The sequence below is a fragment of the Babylonia areolata genome, chromosome 33 (genome assembly GCF_041734735.1).
Source record: "Babylonia areolata isolate BAREFJ2019XMU chromosome 33, ASM4173473v1, whole genome shotgun sequence".
In the NCBI taxonomy this organism is placed as follows: domain Eukaryota; kingdom Metazoa; phylum Mollusca; class Gastropoda; order Neogastropoda; family Buccinidae; genus Babylonia; species Babylonia areolata.
Window position 1 is genome coordinate 11,872,672 of NC_134908.1, and position 22,911 is coordinate 11,895,582.

Sequence of the window (22,911 nt, forward strand, 5' to 3'; positions counted from 1 at the left end):
ATTCTCAGTCATTCCTCTTGTATCACCTGGTGTAAAAAAGATATTAGATGAAAGTATTGCAATTACTGCTATCCTCAGTCATATCCACTACACCAGCAGGAAGCAGAAACAACCACTCACTTTGACGTTGACTTCTAGAAACTCTGCCCCAAAGGTCTCCACCTGTTCCTTCACGGCTGCTCGGGTGTCGAAGGCACGCACGATGGCTCCCATGTTCTTAGCTGTGCCGATGGCGGCCAGGCCCGCCACCCCTCCACCAATGACCAGCACTTTGGCCGGGGGTACCTTGCCTGCTGCTGTGATCTGACCTGTGGGCAGGATTGGACATGCATACATTGTTTCAACTTAAATCTTGTACTGTGCATTGTTTTTAATTGGGTGTGTTTTACACAATCTAAACTTTTTTGGGTTGCAGATTTCTATACTAATGATATATACATAATTTCAATTTTCTGTTGTGTTTTACACACTGTTTTAATTTGAGTGTGTTTAACACACTGTTTCAACTTCCTGTTGTTTACAGTTTTGTATTTGACTGGTATATTTGTGCCTGTTCCTTTTTTTCTTTTTATTCTGAACCATACAGAGAAACTAAAGTACAATTTTTGGAATGAATAATAAGGGTTAAGACTTTTTGGAATGAATACAAAACATGTATAACTATAGCCTCTATACAATTCTTTGTAACATGAATTATGAATAGAACTACTTACCTTTATGTAGCTGTCTATTTTTGTATTTGTTTAATTCATTTACTTGTAAATTTCTTTACACATTTTTAAAAACTGTACATTTATGCATTAGTTTGTTTACTTTATTCACTCAAGCCATCACGAACAATTAGTTTATATCATGATTAAAAAACGTGTACATCCTAAGACCATCGGGCTCACCAGTGAAAAAGCGACCAAAGTTGTTGGCAGCCTCAACGACAGCCTTATAGCCGGCAATGTTGGCCATGGAGGAGAGGGCATCAAACACCTGGGCCCTGCTAATGCGGGGTACACAGTCCATGGCAAACACGGTCATGTTGCGCTGCGCCAACTTGTCCACCAGGTCTTTGTGCTGGGCGGGGTACAGGAAGCTGATGAGCGTGCCATGCTCACGGAACTTGTCCACCTCCTCCACCTGGGGACCTCGCACCTTCAGGATGATGTCAGAGTTGAAGATGTCTTGCTGACCCTGCAGACAAAATTGTCATTTGGATGGCAAATATCTGGGAAATTTCCACCTGCCTTAGAATGAATCCCATAACCACTAGAGGGGGACGGAGGGGAGTGTAAAATAAAATTTAATTAGGCATCAATTTTAAGCAGGCAAAGTTTACCCCCAGGGAGTAGTAGGGGTGGGGGTATTATTCCAGGTTAGTCTTCAGACCCATGGGTTAATCTAGATTAACTAGATTTGATCCCTGGGAAAAAACCAAACAGGATGCTACACTGTTACCCTTTACTGGTTTTCACATGAGACACACATCCACCTTCTTTCTGTGTGCACTGGGCAATGTATATAATGAGCTTATCAGTGTACATGTCACAGAGAGAGAGAGAAAGAGAGAGAGAGAGATACTATGAGATGCAATCATACTGGTGATGACGGAAGTAATCTTTTTTTTTAATAGGTAAAAATATCAAACTAAAAACAGCAACAGTTCCTTAAGGCTGCAGGATGGTGTCTGGGTTGAAGATGTCTTGCTGACCCTGCATGGAACATTAGAAGATGAAAAATCAGAAATGTTAGAAGTAAACAAAAAAACAGTAACATTTGCTCTTTAAAAGCACACAACTTCAAGTCACTGCTGCAGGATATCTCCCTGATCCTGCAAGGGACACAAACACACACAAAGAATGAGAAAGGTAAATAAGAAACAAGAACAGTAACTGTCTGCTCCTTACAGGCACACAACTTGAAGCCACTGCCTGAGTTGAAGACGTCTTGTTGACCCTGCAGGGCACACACAGAACATTATGTCAGAATGGTAAAAATCAAACAAGAAGGTTACCAGTTGTTCCTTACAGGCACACAACTTCCAGCTACTGCTGCTTGTGCTTCCCCATCAGCTGGCACACTGGTAAATAAAAGAAACAAACATACCAAGAAAAACAAAAGCCTAATACAAGAACCAGAAGCAAATAATAATTTCTCTAACAAGCTGGTGAAACTGGTGGTGGTGAAGGTATGTGGGGAAACACAGAGGACTGGGAGAAAGTGGACATAGTGGGGGTGGGGGTTATTCTTCTGAGAAAATACTTCCTGAGTGCCTGAAATTTAAACTAAAAGCCAAGTGACAACTACTGTTTTTCATGTTGCTAACTGCTAACACGATACCAAATACCTTTCAAGTGATTCACAGAAACATCTGGACTGTCTTTGCCAGATATTTTTCAGTAGAACCAAATGATCAAAAGAATTTGAAAACTGTGACCGACACTAATCAGCAAGGAATGATCATGTACCAAAATATAGAAGGAAAAAAGGTCAACAACAAAAAACAACACAAAAACCATTCAAGCAGCAAGACCAAAACTCTGTATTATTAACAATAAATTAATCAGAATGCATTTTTATGCACTGTAATATCTTCAAGTTCTCCCCCTCCTTCCCGCTATATACTAACATATTCACACCCCTAATATATGTTAATGTCTACAAAAAAACAAAAACAAAAACAACAAAAAACCAAAATCAGGCAAGAAATTGTGACTGTTTACCAAATACCACTGAACAGAAATTCAAAAAAGTTGGGGGAGGGGGAGATGTTCTTAAAAAAAATTTTTTTAACCACATTTTCTGAACAGTCTAAGTTGAGGAACAGATGACAGAGCAGTGTGCATACTCAGCCATTGTAACACCTGCAGACAACAACAAAGTCAACATTCTCTGACCTTGACATTGGCGCCAGCTGCCTCATAATCCTGGTTCATGAACTGGGCCTTTTCTCCTGCCCCTGCTTCCACATTGACAGTGAACCCCTTCTTCACCAGAGCCTGCACATCAACATGTCACATCTTCAGTCATTCATACATCTATTTTCCCCCCTTTCCACTGAGTTTTGACTGTTTGCTCAAGCATATGCATGCAATATTTCCACGAACGCAAAAAACAACAACAAAAACAAAACAAAAATACACATGTTTATATGAAGAAAGCAAAAACATAGAGCAAAAGTCCATATGAACTGCCTTTCTTGTCCATGTACACACATTCATGGTGAAAGTTATCATTCTACCACTCTTGCAAAATCCATGCACAATGCTACCAAAAGTGTACATGTTGTAGTTGTTGGGGTGGGGTTCTATATTCGATACAGGTTTGTCAAGAAGAGGGTGAGGAAGGACTAGAGGGGGAGAAAAAGGAATGAACACCACACACAGGGTCGTTTACAGAGGTTCTCTATTTCAATCTCTTCAGATTCAAAGGGTGAGAATACACGACAGACGTAACAATGCGCGTCAATGCGCGAACCCCTCATCAGTGTGACAAAAGGCCAAGCATCGAAACACTAGGACTAGGACCCGTCTGGTCCAGCCGATTCTCATGCTCTGGCTTACAATTGCTGTGACGGGATCAGCTGAGCTATCCAGAACTGTATTCACTGACACTGAGGAACGATGATCCAAATAAAATTATATTCATAAGGAACAAGCAATTGCTTCCCCTAGCATCACAACAACACGCAATTGCTTCCCCTAGCATCACAAGCAACAACACACACACGCAATCTCAACCACACATTCATTCAAAGTGCCACAAAAATAAATGCTATTACATTCACCCCTGCCGACAAAAAATGACGCCCTCGTCATTTGGTACAGTGCAATGAGAAAATGATGAAACACACAACTCATGAAAAGAAGTGAGAGAATATCGATCCCATCACTCGCATCAACAGATCCAAGTTAAATTGACTGAGTGTTATAGTGCTCATCGAAATGCAAAACATTACCGAAAAATAGAACAAATTTACCAGCAAAACAGGTTATCAAAAAAATAGAAACAACTATAGGTTCCACTGAAAATTCATTTTCAAATTTACACACTATAGGGAACTGCTATCTAGCTATAAAACAGACTCTAAGAATAACTTACAAACTGCACTATCCAGGTATGCGTCAGATCATAATCCTATGCGCTAAAGACACAATCAAATGGAATGTGTGGTTCCATGCAGACAAATATATTTATATGTGTCCAGAAATATCTACGGAACGTATACTTCAGCTAACCATAACCAAAGTCTTTGACTGATGCAAATACACATTGCTCCTTAAGCAAATCATTTTTTTTTTCTGGGGCAACAAACTTCAAGTAAAAAAATGGCTGACAAGTAATCAGTTGTGCGCACCCCTTTATCACCCAGTCAAAATTCCAATGATTGTACAGATAATGTAGCAATCCAAATTAATAAAGAAAATATTTACAACATAATTCTGGCAGACATAATCAAAATGTGGGTATCCGACGACTGTCTCTACTTATCTAATTTCAACACCGTGGCAAGGAGCTGTGTGATGTCCTTGGAATCTAGTTTCACAGTGCCAGTTTGTAGGAAGTCAGAGAGAAGTGTCATCCTCTCTTTTGAAATCAGTGCTTGATTACCACCAGTGATCCCATCACCATACCTATCAGGTTGTCTCCTGAAACATGAACTGCGACGCGGCCGCACTACTCCTGGTTCTTCTTCCAAGACCTCGTTCCCAGGCTCTTTGTACCACTCTTGGACAGAACCTGCTTCATCCTCTTCAGCATCATTTGATGCTGTCTGATCAGACGCGTCATTGTTGCCACTCGCCTCGTCTTTATTGTCTTCAGCGTTCTCAGTGGGCTGATCCGACTGACTATCTTGATCCAGTCAACGGTCGTCACCGCCCTAGTTGTATCCCCTGTCACCGGCAGGCTCTGACTGGTCATCACCATCAGTGTCTGCAGGTGGCTTGCTGCTCCCATCTGTTGCCAGCGTCTGTTCTGTAGCTGGTGGGGCTACAGTTGCATTGTCCTCTCTTGGACCTAGCTGCACCACAATATCAACCTCTACGTCATCACTATTAGTGTCCTGGTTGGGATTGGTGGGTGGCAAGAAAAAACCCAGAGTCGCACGGTTGGTCATGCTACGATGACCTCGTGGTGCCGCTTCTCTGGTCGCTTCCTTGGGTCTGTTTGCTTCCTGATTCTCCTGCAGCGATTCCGTCGGTACTGAACCAATGGGCAGCAAGTGACTGCGGTGGAGAGTCTGTTTGTGTTGGGAGGGGTCACTCTCCTTGTACAAGCTGTACACAGGGACATCAGCGTTGGGCTGCAACGCTATGATGTAGACGTCCTCCTTCCACTTGTCGGCTAACTTGTGTTTGCCGTCAAAGGCGAGGACTTTAACAAGCACCCGATCTCCTGGCTCTAGTGTTGCTCCACGTGCTCGACAGTCGTAGTGCACTTTCTGCCTCTCCTGCTCTCAGTGTGCGAGCTATGCCACTGAAATGGTGCAGATGCTGGTTCTGCACACATACACACACGCACATCCAACTCACCTGAACAGCAGCTGGGACCAACGCTACACGCCGCTCGTTGGGGAAGATTTCGCGGGGAACTCCAATTGACATTTTGTTGTATGGGATCCCTCGAGGGGCGACCACCTCGTCTGCCTTCTGACAAAACTGGCGCCCTGAGGTCCTGAGGCCCCGACAACATCGCAGGCTCAGCTTGCTAACATGCGACCCAATGCTGTCAGCCAGCAGGGCTGCTGTCTGAACCTTCAGCATTCTGAGGGATTCTGAAACAAAAAACAGTATTGTTTTTTTAACTGAACATGTTTTGAAACAGTACTTACAATAGCATACATGAAAAACAACAACATATGAACATCATTTTTGACTATTTGTATTTATAAATAATGTGAGTTTATGTAATAACCCATGGTTTGGTTGTCTGGTGTTTATGTGTGTCTGTGGTAAACATAAAAAAAAAACATTCTTAATTTTTTTGACTCACTTGTGTAAACAATGTATGTCTATGCAATAACCCAGTGCTCGGTTGTCTGGTGTGTGTGTGTGTGTGTGTGTGTGTGTGTGTGTATGTGTGTATACATGTGGGTCTGTGTGCCCGTGGTAAACTTTATCATTGTCATTTTCTCTGAAATACTTTGTCTGTTAACAACAAATTTGGATTGAAAACAGTGGGAAAAAATCTTTACAGTTTAGTAGGCCTCCATCGATCATGGCTGACCATGGATAGAGTATATCTGACCTAATGTCTAATTGGGCTGTCTGCTTGGACCAAGCAGTGTCGCCTGTGACTGTAGAGACTGATGCGAGAGAGACAGTCTCTGTCGCAGCGATCACGTGTGTAAGCTGATGCTGGTCTGTCGGCTGCTGTTCCTTTTTTGCGAGCTCACTTTTCTGCTGCAGCAACTGACAGTTTGTCCTCACCAATCCGTAGCTGATTCTTGAGAGTGCTTCTCCATCTTTTGCGGTCATCTGCAAGGCCCTTCCAGGACTCAGTGTTGATCTCAAGTGCCTTCATGTCATGTCTGCAAACGTCTTTGTATCTCAGCTGTGGGCCGCCGATGCTTCTCTGCCCTGTGGCGAGCTCTCCATAAAGGATGTCTTTTGGGATGCGACCATCTTCCATGTGGCGAACGTGGCCCAGCCAGCGCAGCCGACGCGGTCTCAGCATGGTATACATGGTCGGGAGGCCAGCGCGAGTCAGGACTTCGGTGTTTGTCACCTTGTCTTGCCAGGAGATGCCAAGTATGCGCCATGGCTTCTGAGGTGGAAGGTACTGAGCCATTCCTTCTGACGAGCATGTGTGGTCCACGCCTCACTGCCATACAGCAAGGTGCTGAGGACACAAGCATTGTATACAGCCATCCTTGTCTTCGTGGTCAGCTTGGGATTTGTCTACACTCTTTGTGTGAGGCGGGCTAGTGTTGTGGCTGCCTTCCCGATCCTCTTGTCAATCTCGGTGTCAAAGGAGAGGTTGTCGGTGATGGTGGACCCAAGGTAAGTGAATTGATGGATGGCTTCAAGCTCGTAGTCATCAATGGCGATGGCTGGTGGAGATGGCGTGTCTTGGCCTAGGACATTTGTCTTCTTGAGGCTGATGGTCAGACCGAAATCTTTGCAGGCCTGGGAGAAGCAGTCCATGAGTGACTGCAAGTCCCGCTGGGTGTGGGTCACAACTGCGGCATCGTCAGCAAAGAGCATGTCTCTGATAAGAGCCTGCCATCTGATCTGGTCCGCAGGTAGATCCCTTCTTGCGCTGTGCTGACCGCATGTCTCAGGAGAAGAGCAAAGAAGATTCCAAATAGGGTGGGGGCGAGGACACAGCCTTGTTTGACACCGCTGCGTACGTTAAAGGCTTGGAGAGATTACCATTAAACTGCACCGTCCCTTTCATGTTGGAGTGGAAGGACTCAATCAAGCTGTGCAGTTTGGGGGGCAGGGAGGGGGGGGCGGGGGGGGGGGGCGCAGCCAATCTTTCGAAGAGCCCTGAAAAGGCTGTCTCTGCTGACTAGGTCAAAGGCCTTGGTGAGGTCAATGAATGCGACATACAGAGGCATCCTCTGCTCTCTGCACTTCTCCTGGATTTGGCGAAGGGAGAAGATCATGTCTACCGTGGATCTCTCTGCTCGAAAACCGCACTGTGATTCCGGGTAAACGCATTTAGCCAGTTTCTGCAGGTGAATTAGGAGGACCCGAGTGTAGACTTTGCCTACAATGCTGTGAAGTAAGATGCCTCTGTAGTTGTTGCAGTCGCTCCTTTCACCCTTGTTTTTGTAGAGGGTGATAATCTTGGCGTCCCTCATGTCCTGCGGTACAGCTCCCTCATTCCAGCACTGACAGAGGACTGTGTGCAGAGGATGCAGAAGAGTAGTCTTGCAGTGTTTAATGAAGTCTGGGGAATTCCGTCACTTCCAGGTGCCTTGCCTGATGTCAGGCTGTTAATGGCCTTGCTGAGTTCGTCCTCAGTTGGCTCTGCGTCAAGTTCTTCCATGACCGGCATGCACTTGATGGCATCGAGGGCTTAGTTGGACACCATGTTTTCTGTGGAGTGGAGGTTGGAGTAGTGTTCTGCCCATCTCTCAATCTGCTGGCTAGGATCGTTGATTACTTCCCCAGTGGAGGATTTGAGGGGGGACAGTCTTGCTCTGTGTTGATCCCAGTGCCTTCTTGATACCATCATACATCCCTTGGATGTTGCCTCTTTCAGCAGCATTCTGTATCTCTTCGCTGAACTCTGTCCAGTACTCATTTGCACATCGCCTGGCGTTAAAGTGAACCTTTCTCCTGGTGGCCCTGAGGATTTGCAGGTTCTTCTCGCTGGGTGACCGTTTGTACTCAGTGAATGCAGCGCGCTTGGCCTCAACACTGGGAGTCTTCTCTGATGATCTGGCCTGAAACCAGTCGTGGGACTTTGCGGTTTTCTTCCAAAAGGTGGCCATAGCAATGTGGTGCATGGTGTCTCGTAGTGATTCCCATTTTTCTGTGGCAGAGTCTAATTTTTCTGTGGCAGAGTCTCTGGGCTGCAATGCATCGAATTCTCTCTCAAAGGCCTTTGCGAACTATTCTACAAGGTCTGGCTGAGACATCTTGCTGACGTCAATGTGCGAGTTCCCTTGTTTCTTTGAGCAGTGGAACTTCTTTGGCTGCAGTCTGATCTTGCAACATACCAGAGAGTGGTCCGTGTCGTAGTCTGCGCTGTGGTAAGAGTGAGTGTGGAGAAGGTTTTTGATGGCAGCTCGTCTCACTAGGATCAGATCCAGTTGGTGCCAATGTTTTGAGCGCGGGTGCCTCCAGGAGACTTTGTGTTGGGGCTTTGTCTTGAAGGAGTTGGCAATGCACAGTTCATGGCAGGTACAAAACTCAAGTAGTCGCTGTCCATTCTCATTCATTTTCCCCACTCCAAAGGAACCAAGACAGGAGGGCCACAAATTGTTGTCTGCACCCACTCTGGCATTGAAGTTGCCCAGGAGAACAAGTTGTTCTGTCCTGGGGCTGTTCCTTATGGTTGTTGCGAGATTTTCATGGAACTCATCCTTGGCGTCTGGAAAGGCGGACAGTGTTGGGGCATATGCGCTGACGAGAGTGACATAGCCTTTGGAGGTGTTGAGGAGGAGAGTCAATAGTCGTTCTGAACCACCGCTGCCTGGTTTGATCATGTTCAGCAGGCTGTTCCTGACTGCAAAGCCTACTCCGTACTCTCTTGGGGCATCAGAGCTCTTTCCTTGCCAGAAGAAGGTGCAGTCCCTCTCCTTTAGTGTTCCCGAGTCAGCCAGCCGTGTTTCCTGCAGAGTGGCAATGTCCACATTTAGTCTCTTCAGCTCGCTGTTTATGACGGCCGTCTTTCTGGCGTCACTGATGTCTTGCAGATCTAGGGAGAGCCCAGGCATCACTGTCCGGACATTCCAACAGGCCAGTTTCATTGTTGATCTGTTTCTTGAAGTTTTTGCTAACTCATAACCGGTAACTGTTGCTTCACGTGTTGTTCTGACGCTAGTGCTAGTAGCAAAGCTGGAGTGTTCTCTCCAGGTTTTAGGTGCAAGGTGTTTGTGGATGGATGGACGGACGGATATAAGCCTGGGCAATGTAATATGGAAGACAGGCTGTTGCCCATGCAGCTTGTCCCCCCTCTCCACCTTGCTGACAGATCAAAAGGAACAGCAAGGCTGTTACGTTTTGGTGCCAACGCGGCCACAGGAGCTGCCGGAAAGTGACAAAGTTTGCCATCCATCCGCCTTAGGGGCCCCATACCAGATTTTGTCAGGGTTTACTCCCTTAGCTAGGTGGCTGCAGGTAGCTCCAGAGCTGGCGCCCTTTGATGGGTCATTTAATTCCACCAGGGTGTCTAGCCACCCTCCTCCTGAGGACTGGTGGGAGTGCTGGTTTAGTCACCAGCAATTCGACCCTGTGACAGGTAGTACTGGGATCCAGGTTACCAGTAGCAGATATATCTATCTGACCTGACTACAATGGGAAAAAAATCTTCACAATCATACCAATAATAGGTTTAAGTCCTCCGGATGAAACTGTATTCATTTTGTTATGCATCCGAATCAAAAAAATGGTTGGGTTTGAAGCTGGCATAACCTCTTTATTTTTGTCCGCAATTAAAACAAAAGAAATATGAATTCTAGACAGAACACATACAGTGACACTAACTACATGATCAACATATCTAATTCATATGAACATTTTAAAGTAGATACTGGATTAATAAGAATGCACATAAAAGAAAAAATTAATGGATTGTGTTGTAGTTTCTGCTGGCTGAGCCTGTCAAACATGATCTCTACAAATGAGGACAAAGCGGGTACATGTTGCGGTGTGCTTGAGGTCATGGCAACACCTCCTTTACCGTGAACTTTAAAGAATTTCTTAAATGCCAGTTATACAAAAATAACATGATGATGATTTAAACAGTCGCCTGGACATGCATGGTTTGAATCTGCTTTTATGCCTTTTTTTTTTATTTTTTAAACCCAAAGCTTTGTATCAAAAACATAACACATTTTAACGATTTTTTGTTTGTATTTTTGTTAAATATTTTTGTTTATCTTTTTCAAAGTGTGTATCACAAGTGAGTCTTGAATGCCTTGCCTCTCTTGTGTCATTTCTATCAAATTGCATGTTAACAAAAAGAACAGTCTTGGGATATGCAACACCCATATTCATAACATACTATACGTTAATAAATAAAGGACAATCTGGGGATATGCAACGCCGATAATTACAAAATAATACCCCCACTCCCTTCTCCTCCCAGTTTGCTGAATTTGCTTTTTACATTTATTATGTTTTATTGTTTAGACCAGTCTGGCAATACCTGAGAACACAAGTCTGATCAGTCCAAGAAAGGATAAAACAGCAATCACTTGCTTCGGTTGTGAATTTTGAACACTATTATGACCCTTGTCACTGATATAGAGAGCTGATCAACCTTTGGACATACTCAGATAGCTATTTAAACTTTATGTATATTTTCACATTCCATAACCATCAGTGCAACTGCAAGCTATGCTGATGCTCTGTTGTTTAAACTTTGATTATATTCTTACATTCCAAACCCATCAGTGCAAATGCAAGCTATGTCGATACTCAGTTATTAATCTTTAATGTAGAAATGTGAGATTTATCATCTTGTGAATAGTAGAATCATTCAAATCAATATTTTGTACTTAATTCATATCATTATCATTTCAATTAATCTTAATGACAGAATTTGAGATGACCATGGATTATTTGATATCCCAGATTTTTGGGATAGGGGTTAAGTTTCACTTTCATCACTTTTTGACCCTTTTCTTATGTTAATAATTTAATTTTTAGTACATTCTTTTGATTTTGTACAGAACACTTGTACTTGATGTATTCCAAGCTGAATTTCACCAAATTATATGAATAAAAATTAATTATGATGTTTCCAAACTGCTGTGCAGAGTCCATGTTAATATCAGGAGAGTCTGCATGTGGCCTATTTCCAATATCAACTACATCTAGACGCATGTAATTCTTGCTATAGAAAGCAGAAATAACTCCAGGTATGGTGTTCTTCACTTCTATGATTTTTTTTTAACAATATTGTAATAATTCTTTTTTCCACTCCCCTTGTCACACCTGTGAACCCCCTTTTCTGAGACTGACCCATATTATGCCAAAACTGGACAAACTATGAACAAGACATTGCTGTCTAAACTGACAGACCAAACTGCGCCCAATGTGACACCAGGTCAACGTCTCAAGACCAGCTCTGAATGATGAATCCTAAACAATCATACATCATTTGTCATGTTCCATTCAAACAAGTGCTGGCTATATCATGAAAATGACAAACAGCCTTTTACATCCATATCAGTACAACTGACAGAAAAAACAACAACTGAAAACCTGGGGTCCAGGCAGGGTATATAGCCCTGTTGGGGAGTCATGCCCCCTGAAGCTGAACCAGAAAGATGATTTAAAAGGCATTTGGAAGGCTCTCCGGTAAAAAAAAGAAAAGAAGAAAATTCCACCCCCTCAAAAAGTATTTAACAAGATGCATAGTGAATCACTGAACTGGTTATACCAACCACAAAAAAAAAGTATAATTTGACACATAAACTGATAAAGAAACTGAAAAACAACACAAACGTTAAATGAAATGGAATGAAATATCTCAACAATGAGTGTGTGTGTGTGTGTGTGTGTGTGTTTTCTATTCAACTTGTGTGTTGAGAGACAGAAAGGGAGACAGAGAAAAGGAGAGAGAGAGAGACAGAGAGAAAGAGAGAGAGCGGGGGGGAGTGGGGAAGAAAAGTGGGAGGAAAAGATGCATATCTGTATAATGCGCATTGCTTTTAATATGAGTGTGTGTGTGTGTGTGTGTGTGTGTGTGTGTGTGTGTGTGTGTGTGTGTGTGTGTGGTGTGTGTGTGTGTGTGAGTGCATGTGAGTGTGATTTTGTTTTCTATTCAACTTTGTTGAGAAACACAGAGAGCATGCGCAAGACTGAGACCGAGAAAGGCAGACAAACGGGAGAGAGACAGAGAGACAGATGGACGGACAAAAGAGAGGGGAGGAAGGTGGGAGGAAAGAATGCAAATTTGCATGTGATCATGTATGTGCATTGCTTTCAATACAACTCTGTGTGTGTGTGTGTGTGTGTGTGCGTGCGCGTGTGTGTGTGTTGCGTGTGTGTGTATGTTTTCTTTTCAACTTGTGTTAAGAGACGGAGAGAGATAGACCTCTAGAGACGAAAGAGATACAGAGATAGTGAGACAGATAGAGGAAGGAGGAAGGGGGGAGGAAAGAGTGCATATTTGTATGTATGTGTATTGCTTTCATTGTTTCAATAGCTCTGTGTGTGTGTGTGTGTGTGTGTGTGTGTGTGTGTGTGTGTGCATATGTGTTCTATTCAACTTGTGTGTTAAGAGACAGACAGAGACAAAGACTGAAACAGAGGCAGTCAGAGAGAAATGGGGATGGCAGTTAAAGAGAGATAGACAGACAGATGGAAAGAGAGAGAGAGAGAGAGGGGGGGGGGGGTACAGGGGTGGGGGATGGGGGTGGGGGGAGGGGGAGGAAGGTGTAAGGAAAGAATGCAAATTTGTATACATGTGTGGATGTATGTGAATTGCTGTCAATACAACTCTGTGTGTGTGTGTGTGTGTGTGTGCGCGCGCGCGCACGTGTGTTGCATGTGTGTGTTTTCTTTTCAACTTATTTTAAGAGACAGAGAGAGAAAGACCTCTAGAGACAAAAAAGACAGAGCTAGTGACAGAGTGAGACAGATAGAGGGGCGAGGAAGGTGGGAGGAAAGAGTGCATATTTGTATTCCTGTATTGCTTTCAATAGATCTCTGTGTGTGTGTGTGTGTGTGTGTGTGTGTGTGTGTGTGTGTGTGTTTTCTATTCAACTTGTGTGTTGAGAGACAGATGGAGACAAAGACAAAGACTGAAAGAGAGGCAGTCAGAGAGAACTGGGGAGAGACAGTGAAAGAGAGACAGACAGAGACAGACAGATGGAAAGAGAGGGGAGGAAGGTGTAAGGAAATAATGCAAATTTGTATACATGTGTGCATATATGTGAATTGCTTTCAATACAACTCTGTGTGTGTGTGTGTGTGTGTGTGTGTGTGTGTGTGCGCGCGCGCGCGCGCGCGCGCGTACTTTAGAGTGGGTGTATTTTCAATTCAACTTGTGTTGAGAGACTGAGAGACGAAACAAAAACATGCCACTGTTCATCCCGGTGATCTAACTCCCGAGTCTGGATCAGAAGATCGTGAGAAGGAATAGTCTGAATATATCAAAATTTTCTTTTTCAAGTGTTGGTTTGACGATACGTATCGGTTCCAGCGCAAGCACTTTACCAATCAGGATATCGTAACGGCGCGCAACACAAACACCGCCCGATAACACGTCCAACAGGTAAAAGATTAAACAGCAAGACAACAGCAGCTACTACACAACGCATCGATGACAGTTCACCAAAATATGTTAGATCTGCATATCGTAGCAACATAAACCATTTCCTTGAAATAACTTAACAAAACTGCATTGCTGACACATGAAATATTAGCGCAGCAATTTCCAACCTTGTTTGATCTTGAGAAAGGACACTGACGTTGTTTCGGTGTTAACAGCAGTCTGCTAAATCAGGCGCTGCAATCGACGCAATGCAAGCAATCAAGTTGATTATCATAGATTCAGTTAATCTAGTGATATTGTAAAACATCAGTGAAACTTACAGTTTTACAACAGCAACATAAGCAGACTCCCAATCACTGTTTTCTTTCCCCCCGTAAAGCGTGGTCAAGCAGACGGGAGGTATGGCCGCCGCCTTCAGATTTAAGCCAATGCAATTTACGCACACGTGTCACATGGTTAGGTTCAGACACTTCTTACTTTCCATGAGGGAAGTTGGGTTTGTTCTGTCACTTTATCGCAACAAAAAGAAACCAGTAATATCATCGTTAATTGAAAACAGAACCAGGGTTCGCTATTAATCTGTTTAAACTACTTTTCAGAAAATTATAGCATCGATCATTTTTGATGCGACCGAGCAAAGCGTAAACTTGTGGACGAAAAATTTTGATTAACACCCCTCAAAGTTGTTCACACATTCTACAGTTCTGTCTTTGGTTTGCCGGCGTCCGTCGAGCACTTGCAGAAATGGCTGGAACTGTTTCAACCGCTTCAAAATTTGTCTGCCGATTTGGCAACTGCATTCAAAATTTCCTTGCACCATCTGCAGTCTCTGCTTCACAGCAAAGAAATTGTAAGTTACTGTTTCTTTTTTTCGGAGTACTAGTAAACCGATGCGTGCAAAACACACTCACCCTTTAAGGGTGAGCAATGAAGGTCACATTTCGTTGTACATTTTCCGTATTGGTTCTATTGTTTTCAATCAAATGTGATTCATATGAATCAGAACACGGATGCCACAGTTTCTTTGCACAATAAGGATTAATAAGTGTGAATAAAATGGAGGAGGAGAGTGACTCATCAGCTGTCTGATGGGTTCACAGGGCCCGTTTTCAGTTGCCTCAGCGATGTATAAGTTAATAACCACGTGAACCACCAGCATTTTCACAGAATCACAGAAATATTCGGCTTTAGTATAGGCTAGAACTTTTTGCCTTCGTAATAGTGTCCATTTATGTGCAATTGGATCACTGTATAATGAACTGTTCCAAGGTTTAATCAGGCGTAGTGTATACTACATTTATTTCTGACTCGATAAAAATTTAAATCATGGAAAATACATGGTCCTTGATAAAAGTTTTCTCAGTTTGGTTTTTGAAGGCGTTTACTGATGATGCATTGATAGTGTCAGAGGAAAGGTTATTCCACAGATTAATTATACGGTTAGTAAAAAAAAAAAAATTGTGGAACTGTTTAGTTACAAAGTTTGTCTTGTTAAGTTTGAAGTTGTGCCCTCAAGTCTTACCAATTTTAGCCAAGGTGAACAGGGAAGAGGTAGTGCAGGGATCATAAATATTGTGCATGATCTTGAATACTTAAATGAGATCACTTCTTAGTAGTCTAAGTTCTAGACTGGGCAGTTTAAATAGAGCTAAGCCCTCTTCATAACTAATGTCTCCTGTACCACTTGGAGACCAAAAATATTGGATTTCTTTTCTTTCTTTTTTTCTTTTTTTAATCTTAGAAAAATAATTTTCAGTCACATCAAGAGAAGGCAGTGTTGGAGTTGTTAAGTTTCAACAGCTCCAGTCACACATGTATAATTTGTTACTTAATTATCATCAGCCCTTGCTTGCTCCACAGTTCCAGAGTTCTACCTCGCTGCAAAATTGGTCTGTTTATTTGTATGAGCTTTGTTTTGTCTATGCACAAGATTTGGGGGTGGAGAGGGAGATAGATATGACTATTGTGAATGGGAGAGCAGACAGAAGTTAAAACACTGCATAGTAATCACTTACTCAGTTAATGTTCATGTTGAACTTTCATTTATTTATCTGTGTATTTTTATCTGCTAGATATGATTATAGAAGTTATTTTAATGGGAGATTAAGTTAAGATTGTAACTGTAAATATCATTATTATGATAGTGTCAGAATCAGAGAATGATTTTATATTTAAAAGGAGTTGGTTAGAGGAGGAGTGAAGGAAAATGACTCATAAAATACACACACACTGACACAGCTTGCACACACACACACACACACACACACACACACACACACACACACACACACACAGATACATATATATATATATATATATATATATATAATATATATAAAGAGGCAGAGGTATCTGTGTGTGTGTGTAATTAATACATATGAACCAGCATACATGTATGGGAACATTTATGGCCTTAACCACTGAGACTGTATGATACAAGTTTTAACTTCTTCAGTGGTGCAGTACTATGTTAATGTGACATACCTTGAAATTAAATGAGCTAATCAGTGAGGGTTTTTTTTGTTTTTGTTTTTTTTGTTTTTGTTTTTTTTAAATCCTGCTGCAGAAGATAACAGAAGACATGTGATGTTTAAACTAGCAACATGTTTTACTTGTTCATGGTGTGATGCCTCACAGTCACAGACACTTTTTTTGTAACTTGTACTAAATAACCTCTTCAGATAACCAAGAACAAACATATCTGTATTTCATACTTGAGAATCTGGGCCAAGCTGATACTAGAAACTAGGGTACTTTCTGTTGATACTGATGACTAACCTGATTGGTCCACATAAATGTGACCCAGTTTAAAACCAAGTTTTATTGTTTACTTTTGCATAATGTGGTCAGCTTGCTTTCAGCTGCTGTTGAAACTTTACTGACACAGTGATCATGACCCTTTGAACTCTGCAGCCCCAAGATTCCCCTTACATGCCAGGTTCATGGAGTATACTGTTCTTCTCACTTGACATTTCCTTTCCATGTCATGTGTCCTGCAGGGTGGTTTCATGACTGTTGAATAATTCTGTTTGGTTTGAGTGAGTGATGGGACAGAAGTTTGGTTGTTCAGTGTGTGTGTGTGTGTGTAACAGAGAGGTTTGTGGGTAGGTGTTAGAGAATGAGAGAGCAAAAGAGTAATTTGGCAGGTATGTGTGAGAGAGAAATTTGTAGGTATTGATTAGTAATTAATACAGCTTCATGATTCACAAATGTACAATAGTGCATATGGTATGTGTGAGGGAAGAGCAGTTTTGAGGTGAAAAGGTGAAGCACATGTACTCAGCAGCACTGACTGTATTACTCTAAATTAATCATAGTTGCCACAGATGTGCTTGGTTGAATTTTACATTTGATTCACCCAAGCATGTGTGTGCCACTCAGTGTGTGGGTGTGCACGCATGAGTGGGGGTGAATGTCACAATGTATTATACATGTATTTGTGTGCACGCATGCACACACACGCACATACAGTCACATTGAAAAAAACTCTCTCTCTCTCAATCTCTCTCTCTTACTCTTAGTTAGATGAGTTATTTCGCGCCATTCCATGTCTTCAGTTCAAGGCGGCTTTGTCCCTTACCCACAATAGTGGTGTTGTTTGATGCAGCCCCTTGACCCGTAGCCCCACCTGCCTGTTTCAGTAAATTTCAATTTTAAAAAAATCTTTGCTTCTCACACATCAAATTTTTCAAATCTTATCTTTGCTTCTCACACATATCAGGTAAAAGTCTCAGGGAATGTTAGTTCTTCACTCCCTAAAAGAGGACACTATGTTGAAATTAATGTGGAAAGTGCAAGGTGTTGGATTTGAAATGAATGCAAAGAAGAACGAGAACAAAAAGAGGAAATTTGGGATGTCAGTCATATGACAGCACCATGTCCTTTTTCTTTAGTTGAGATGCACCTTGTCAAACTTTGGGTCTATCACCAGACTGGGGACAGGACAGCAAATTGGGGCAGTTCTGGGACATCTAGGAAGATACTACCTACCCATTCTGAATTACTGTGCATCTCCCTGTTACAGACAGTAGCCTACACCACACAAAAAATGTCATATTTCATAAGTTATTTTGCAGTTTATTCATTCACATCCTTGGATATGCTTACTGGACAGAAAATGAAAGCATGTGCTTATGAAATGGATGTAAACATATGTAAATGTCTCATGACACATTTATGTATGTACTTATGTAGTCTTGATGAGGTGAACACAACATATGTGTGAGAGTAAAGTTGAGGTCCTGAATGATCTTTCACTGGAATTATAGTGGAAAGGCACCCCCAAAACAAAAGATGAAAAAAAAACGTGCCTTTGTTTTCCACAAAAAACATTGAATGACACTGAGAAACAGGTTGTGACAAAACTGAATATCACAAAGATGTTCGCAGATGGCACAAAGCTCTATGCCAGGACTGATACTGACTATGGCCCTCAAGACCTACAGGATGATCTGGACCAACTGCAGAAGTGGACAAATAAATAGTAGCTTAGATTTCATCCACAGAAGTGCTGTGTCCTCAAACTGGGAGGGGAAAAAATCTGAGGCAAGATATGATATGAAAATTAGTGACATAGATGTGAGTGAGTCACAGCTGACCCTGGCAGAAAGTGAGGTAGAGAGGGACCTTGGAGTATTGGTCAACAGCAGTTTATCCTTCAGGGAACATGTAGCACAATCTATAGGCAAAGCAAACAGAATTGTTGCCATCATTTGCAGATCCTTCTATTACCTGTCATAACAGGCCTTTGTTGTCCACAATTGGAGTACAGTCACTGTGTCTGGCAGAAAGCACTATGCAGCAAAATTGAAAATGTGCAGCACCAGGCAACAAAGCTGTTGTCATCTTTGAGGGATAAAACTTTTCATGGATAGACTGAAGATTCTGAGATTGCCAAGCCTAGATCACTGGTGATGTAGAGGGGGTATAATCGAGGTATATAAATATCTCCAGGGTTATTACAATGTCAAGCTGCCAAAATTTGGGCTTGCCTGTGAAGAAACTTAACAGAGACACAATTTTAAACTCAGAAAAAAACCGACATAGGCTCCATTAAAGGAAAGTTCTTAAACAGGATTGTTTCCCTCTGGAACAGCTTGCCAGATAGTGTTGTAACAGCACCCTCAATCAACTCCTTTAAAAATTGGCTTGACTGTCATTGGAAAAATCTACCTTCTCTGTACTCACAAGAATGTCAAAATTAGGTCGACTGACATTTTTGTTTTTGCTTGGTTCCATACACTGGCCATGCATTCTGCTATACATGTATATAGCTAGCTTGCAGAATGATGAACAGGCCCCTTGGAAGGGGGCCTCAAACGTCGTACAACTACATGGAAAGTTCAGCAAATCAGTTTAACATGTGATTTTTACAGGTCTTATATTCTTTACAGTTATACACAAACGTTTGCACACACATGTGTGCGTGTGCGCGCACACACACACGCTCATCCTTTTTTAATTTATATTTTATTCTGTCATTCCCTCCACCCACTCCACCCCCACACTCTGTGGCCTGGCAGTAGGACGTCTGACAAGGAAGCAGGTTACACACTGAAACATGCTGTGTATATTAGATTACAAGTGATAACTTAACCTCCTTGGTACTGTCATATTTGACCGAGTTAATCAGATTTGCCCTTTAGCAAGGATTCAAGGACTGTACTGTGACATTGAAGTGCAAGGAACCTGCTCATACATTAGTGCCAGGTCTTGGCCTGTTAAAACTTGTTTTAGCTTCTACCAAAGATATAGTTTGGTGTCATATACTGTAGATATAGATTACTTCAAGTGGTTGATTACCTTTAACAATTTTGTGTGTGTGTGTGTGTGGAACTGGCAAACTTTCTCTTTCTAAACAGAAAATGCGCAAACTCACATTTCTCCGAACTACAAGAATAGACGCATTCACATGCACATGCATATGAATGTGTGTTTGCACAACAGCACATATGTACACGCGCACGCACCCCCCCGCCCCCCCCCCCCCCCCCCCCCCCCCCCCACACACACACACACACACACATTCTTTAGGAAAAAAAAGAGAAGAGGTCATTGTCCCAAGACTGTACTCTGAAAGTCATGGACTCCTTGTCCCTCTTGACATTGGAAGAGAGAATGTGTGAATGGTTGGTGCATGCCTCGTACAGTTTGTCACAAGGCTGGTTCTGCAATAGCCAGTTATATAATTCAGTTTGTATTATTTTGTATTCTTTCTTCTTCTTTTTTTCAAGTTGCAAGCACACATGCACGCGCACACACACACACTTGCATGTACACACACATGCACGTGCGTGTAAACACACACACAGAATGGTATGTGTGCTTGTATGTCTCATTTTGTGCACATGTTTGTAAATTGTGCCTATGCCACCCTTTTGTGTGCTCTATGGCTTGAAAGAATTCTGTTCAGTTTGCATGAGTGAAAATGATTTTTGACTCACTTGTGTAAACAAAGTGTGTCTGTTTTAACCCGGTGTTCAGTTGTCTGTGTGTGTGTGTCCATGGTAAACTTCAACATTGCCATTTTCTCTGGAAATATTTTGTCTGCCAATACCAAAATTGGCTTTAAACATAGTATTTAAAAAATCTTCACAAGTCATACCAATAACAGGTTGTAAGTCTCCCAAATTAAGATTTCTGATTCATTAACAGTTTATTTCATTGAGATGTGTTCCGAAATCCAAAAATTCTAAAAAGCCGCTTTCCACTGAGTTTGGCCGACAAGAAGTAAGGTTGTATTCGAAGACGACATGACCTCGTGTTTCTTGTTCACAATCAAAAGGAAAGAAACACAAATTCCAGACAGGACACTTACAGTGATACTAACTACACCATCGACGTGTTTACTGCATATAAACATTCTAAAGTGGACATTGAATTAACTGGAATGAACATAAAAGAAAAATCGAATCGATCGTTTCTTTCAGCCTGTTGTAGACTGGTTGGTGCAGATCAAGAGATCTACAATGTGTTGTGATGTATTTGAACGAAGGAGATGGCAGCGTCTCCTTTACCACTGAAATAAAAGAATAATCGAGATATAATAAAAACACACAGAAAACATGATTTAAATGGTGTTATTACTTCCACTACGATCACATCTATTTATCTCACGAAGAAGAAAATGTCAGCATTGCTTCAACTTAGTTCAAGTTTTAAATTTAGTCATTTGATGTCAGATGTGCTGCAGCCTTGGGGATTAGTTTGCTTGTATCGGAACTGAACATGTGTGGTTCGATCCCGCTTGCATGTCTTTTTCTTTATTTAAAAAAAAAAAAAAAAAAAATCTCACAGTTTATTATAATTTTTATATATATTTAATATAGAGCACTTTTCAACGATTTTTTTAATCTCTTTTTTTTTCTCCTCATGATTCCTTTACTGGATAAAGTGCGAAGCACAAGTGAGTCTTGAAGACTTTGCTATTTGTTGTTAATTGTTTCGAGTCATCACACGTACTGATGTAGGCACATGCACAGCAGTGTAGTCACTGTGCCACTTACTTAAAAGATATAACTGCGGAAGAGCTTTGTTTTCTCATTGGTGAAGCTGCTGTTTTGGGATTCAGAGATCAAAGTTATGTTTTTCTTATGTACAGTGTATGTACTGAATGCTTTGAAAAATTATAGTTTGAACTTCTCTGTCTTGCACTTTTTGGTGTTTTGTTGTTGTTTCTCTTCCTGTTTTGCCTGGTTCTGCCTTGCACCCTGCTTCCTCTCAACTCGTATCACGAAGATGGGGCAATTAAGATCGTTCAGATGTGAGTGAGTGAGCGCAAAGGTTTTAGATGTCCTCATAATAATCTGTATTGCTTCTGCCCAAACGGCTTCATTGTAATGACAGTGAAATGTTACAGCTTGTGTGGACTGTAAAAAATTTTTATTCTCTCTCGGTCTCTCTCTCTCCCACCCTCTCTCTCCCCCTGCCCTTCCCCACCCCATCCCTTCCCTCCAACCCCAACCCCCCATCTCTCTCTAACTATTATTATGTGCATTTCACTGTGTTTGTATCATTCATATGATGTGCACATTTTGTGTGCAGATGCAGTGGGCAAGAGAATCAAGGTTGACAACCCTGTTGTGGAGTTGGACGGTGATGAAATGACCAGAATTATCTGGGAGAAAATCAAGGAAAGGGTATGTATCAGCACACCTTTGCACTGTTGTTGTGCTTTGCTTTAAAAAGAAAAAGCAAGCACAGGGTTCAGAATTATTGCCCCTATTTCTCAGCATGCCGTCTTGCACACATCTAAATTTTGTCGTCTTAGTGTGTCATGGGGCTGACCCATCACCTTTGCTTTTTGGCCTCTCATTTTGTTGTCTAGGCATGTGTGATCCCTGGTTTTCCTCAGCAGTGGGAAGCTCTGCATGCTCATTTTTGGTGTGTTTTTTGATTGAATTTGTTATATCATATATGATTTAGCCCAAACAATTGAGTGAACAAATAATTGCAGCCTCCATCACTTTTCTTATGTAATAAACTTCAAAAGCAAACTTTATCGCTGGAAACGCTTCACCACCAAATTTGTAAAATTATGTTCAGACTGAAACTTTTAAAAGTTCAGTGTGTGCTCATGTACATGCACATATGCATATTGTATTGTATTACTCTTTTTTGTCACAGCAGATTTCTCTGTCTGAAATTCAGGCTGCTGTCCCCACGGAGTGCACATCGCTACACTGAGGGCGCCACCCTTTTTTTTTCCCCCCGCCTGCAATTTTTTTATTTGTTTTCATATAAAAGTGGATTTTTCTACAGAATTTTCCCAGACAACACTTTTGTTGCCATAGTTTCTTCTATGTGCGCTAAGTCAGTAAATGCATACTGCACACGGGACCTTGGTTTATTGTCTCATCCGAATGACAAGTGTCCAGACCACCACTCAAGGTCTAGTCAAGGGGTAGAAAATACTGGTGACTGTGCCGTGATTCAAATCAGTGTGCTCAGATACTCTCGCTTCCTAGGCAGACATGTTACTAGGCCATCACTACCACACACACACACACACACACACAC

The 22,911-nt window shown here is 42.0% G+C and overlaps 2 protein-coding genes across 3 annotated transcripts in view; one reads left to right on the top strand and one right to left on the bottom strand.

The window, feature by feature from the left end:
• LOC143277192 (NAD(P) transhydrogenase, mitochondrial-like) overlaps positions 1–14,344 on the bottom strand; it is a 62,320-nt gene extending 47,976 nt beyond the window's left edge. For both annotated transcript variants that reach the window (XM_076581969.1, XM_076581970.1), the window contains exons 1-5: positions 14,214–14,344; positions 5,523–5,764; positions 2,886–2,987; positions 894–1,182; positions 121–308 (exon numbers count right to left, since the gene is read on the bottom strand). In XM_076581969.1, the coding sequence (XP_076438084.1) occupies positions 121–308; positions 894–1,182; positions 2,886–2,987; positions 5,523–5,753 (810 nt within the window). In that variant the 5' untranslated portion in view covers positions 5,754–5,764; positions 14,214–14,344. The remainder of the gene's footprint in view (positions 1–120; positions 309–893; positions 1,183–2,885; positions 2,988–5,522; positions 5,765–14,213) is intronic.
• A 240-nt stretch (positions 14,345–14,584) lies between these two features.
• LOC143277195 (isocitrate dehydrogenase [NADP], mitochondrial-like) overlaps positions 14,585–22,911 on the top strand; it is a 36,275-nt gene continuing 27,948 nt past the window's right edge. The window contains exons 1-2 of the mRNA XM_076581974.1: positions 14,585–14,743; positions 21,937–22,031. Coding sequence (XP_076438089.1) covers positions 14,638–14,743; positions 21,937–22,031 — 201 coding nt within the window. The 5' untranslated portion in view covers positions 14,585–14,637. The remainder of the gene's footprint in view (positions 14,744–21,936; positions 22,032–22,911) is intronic.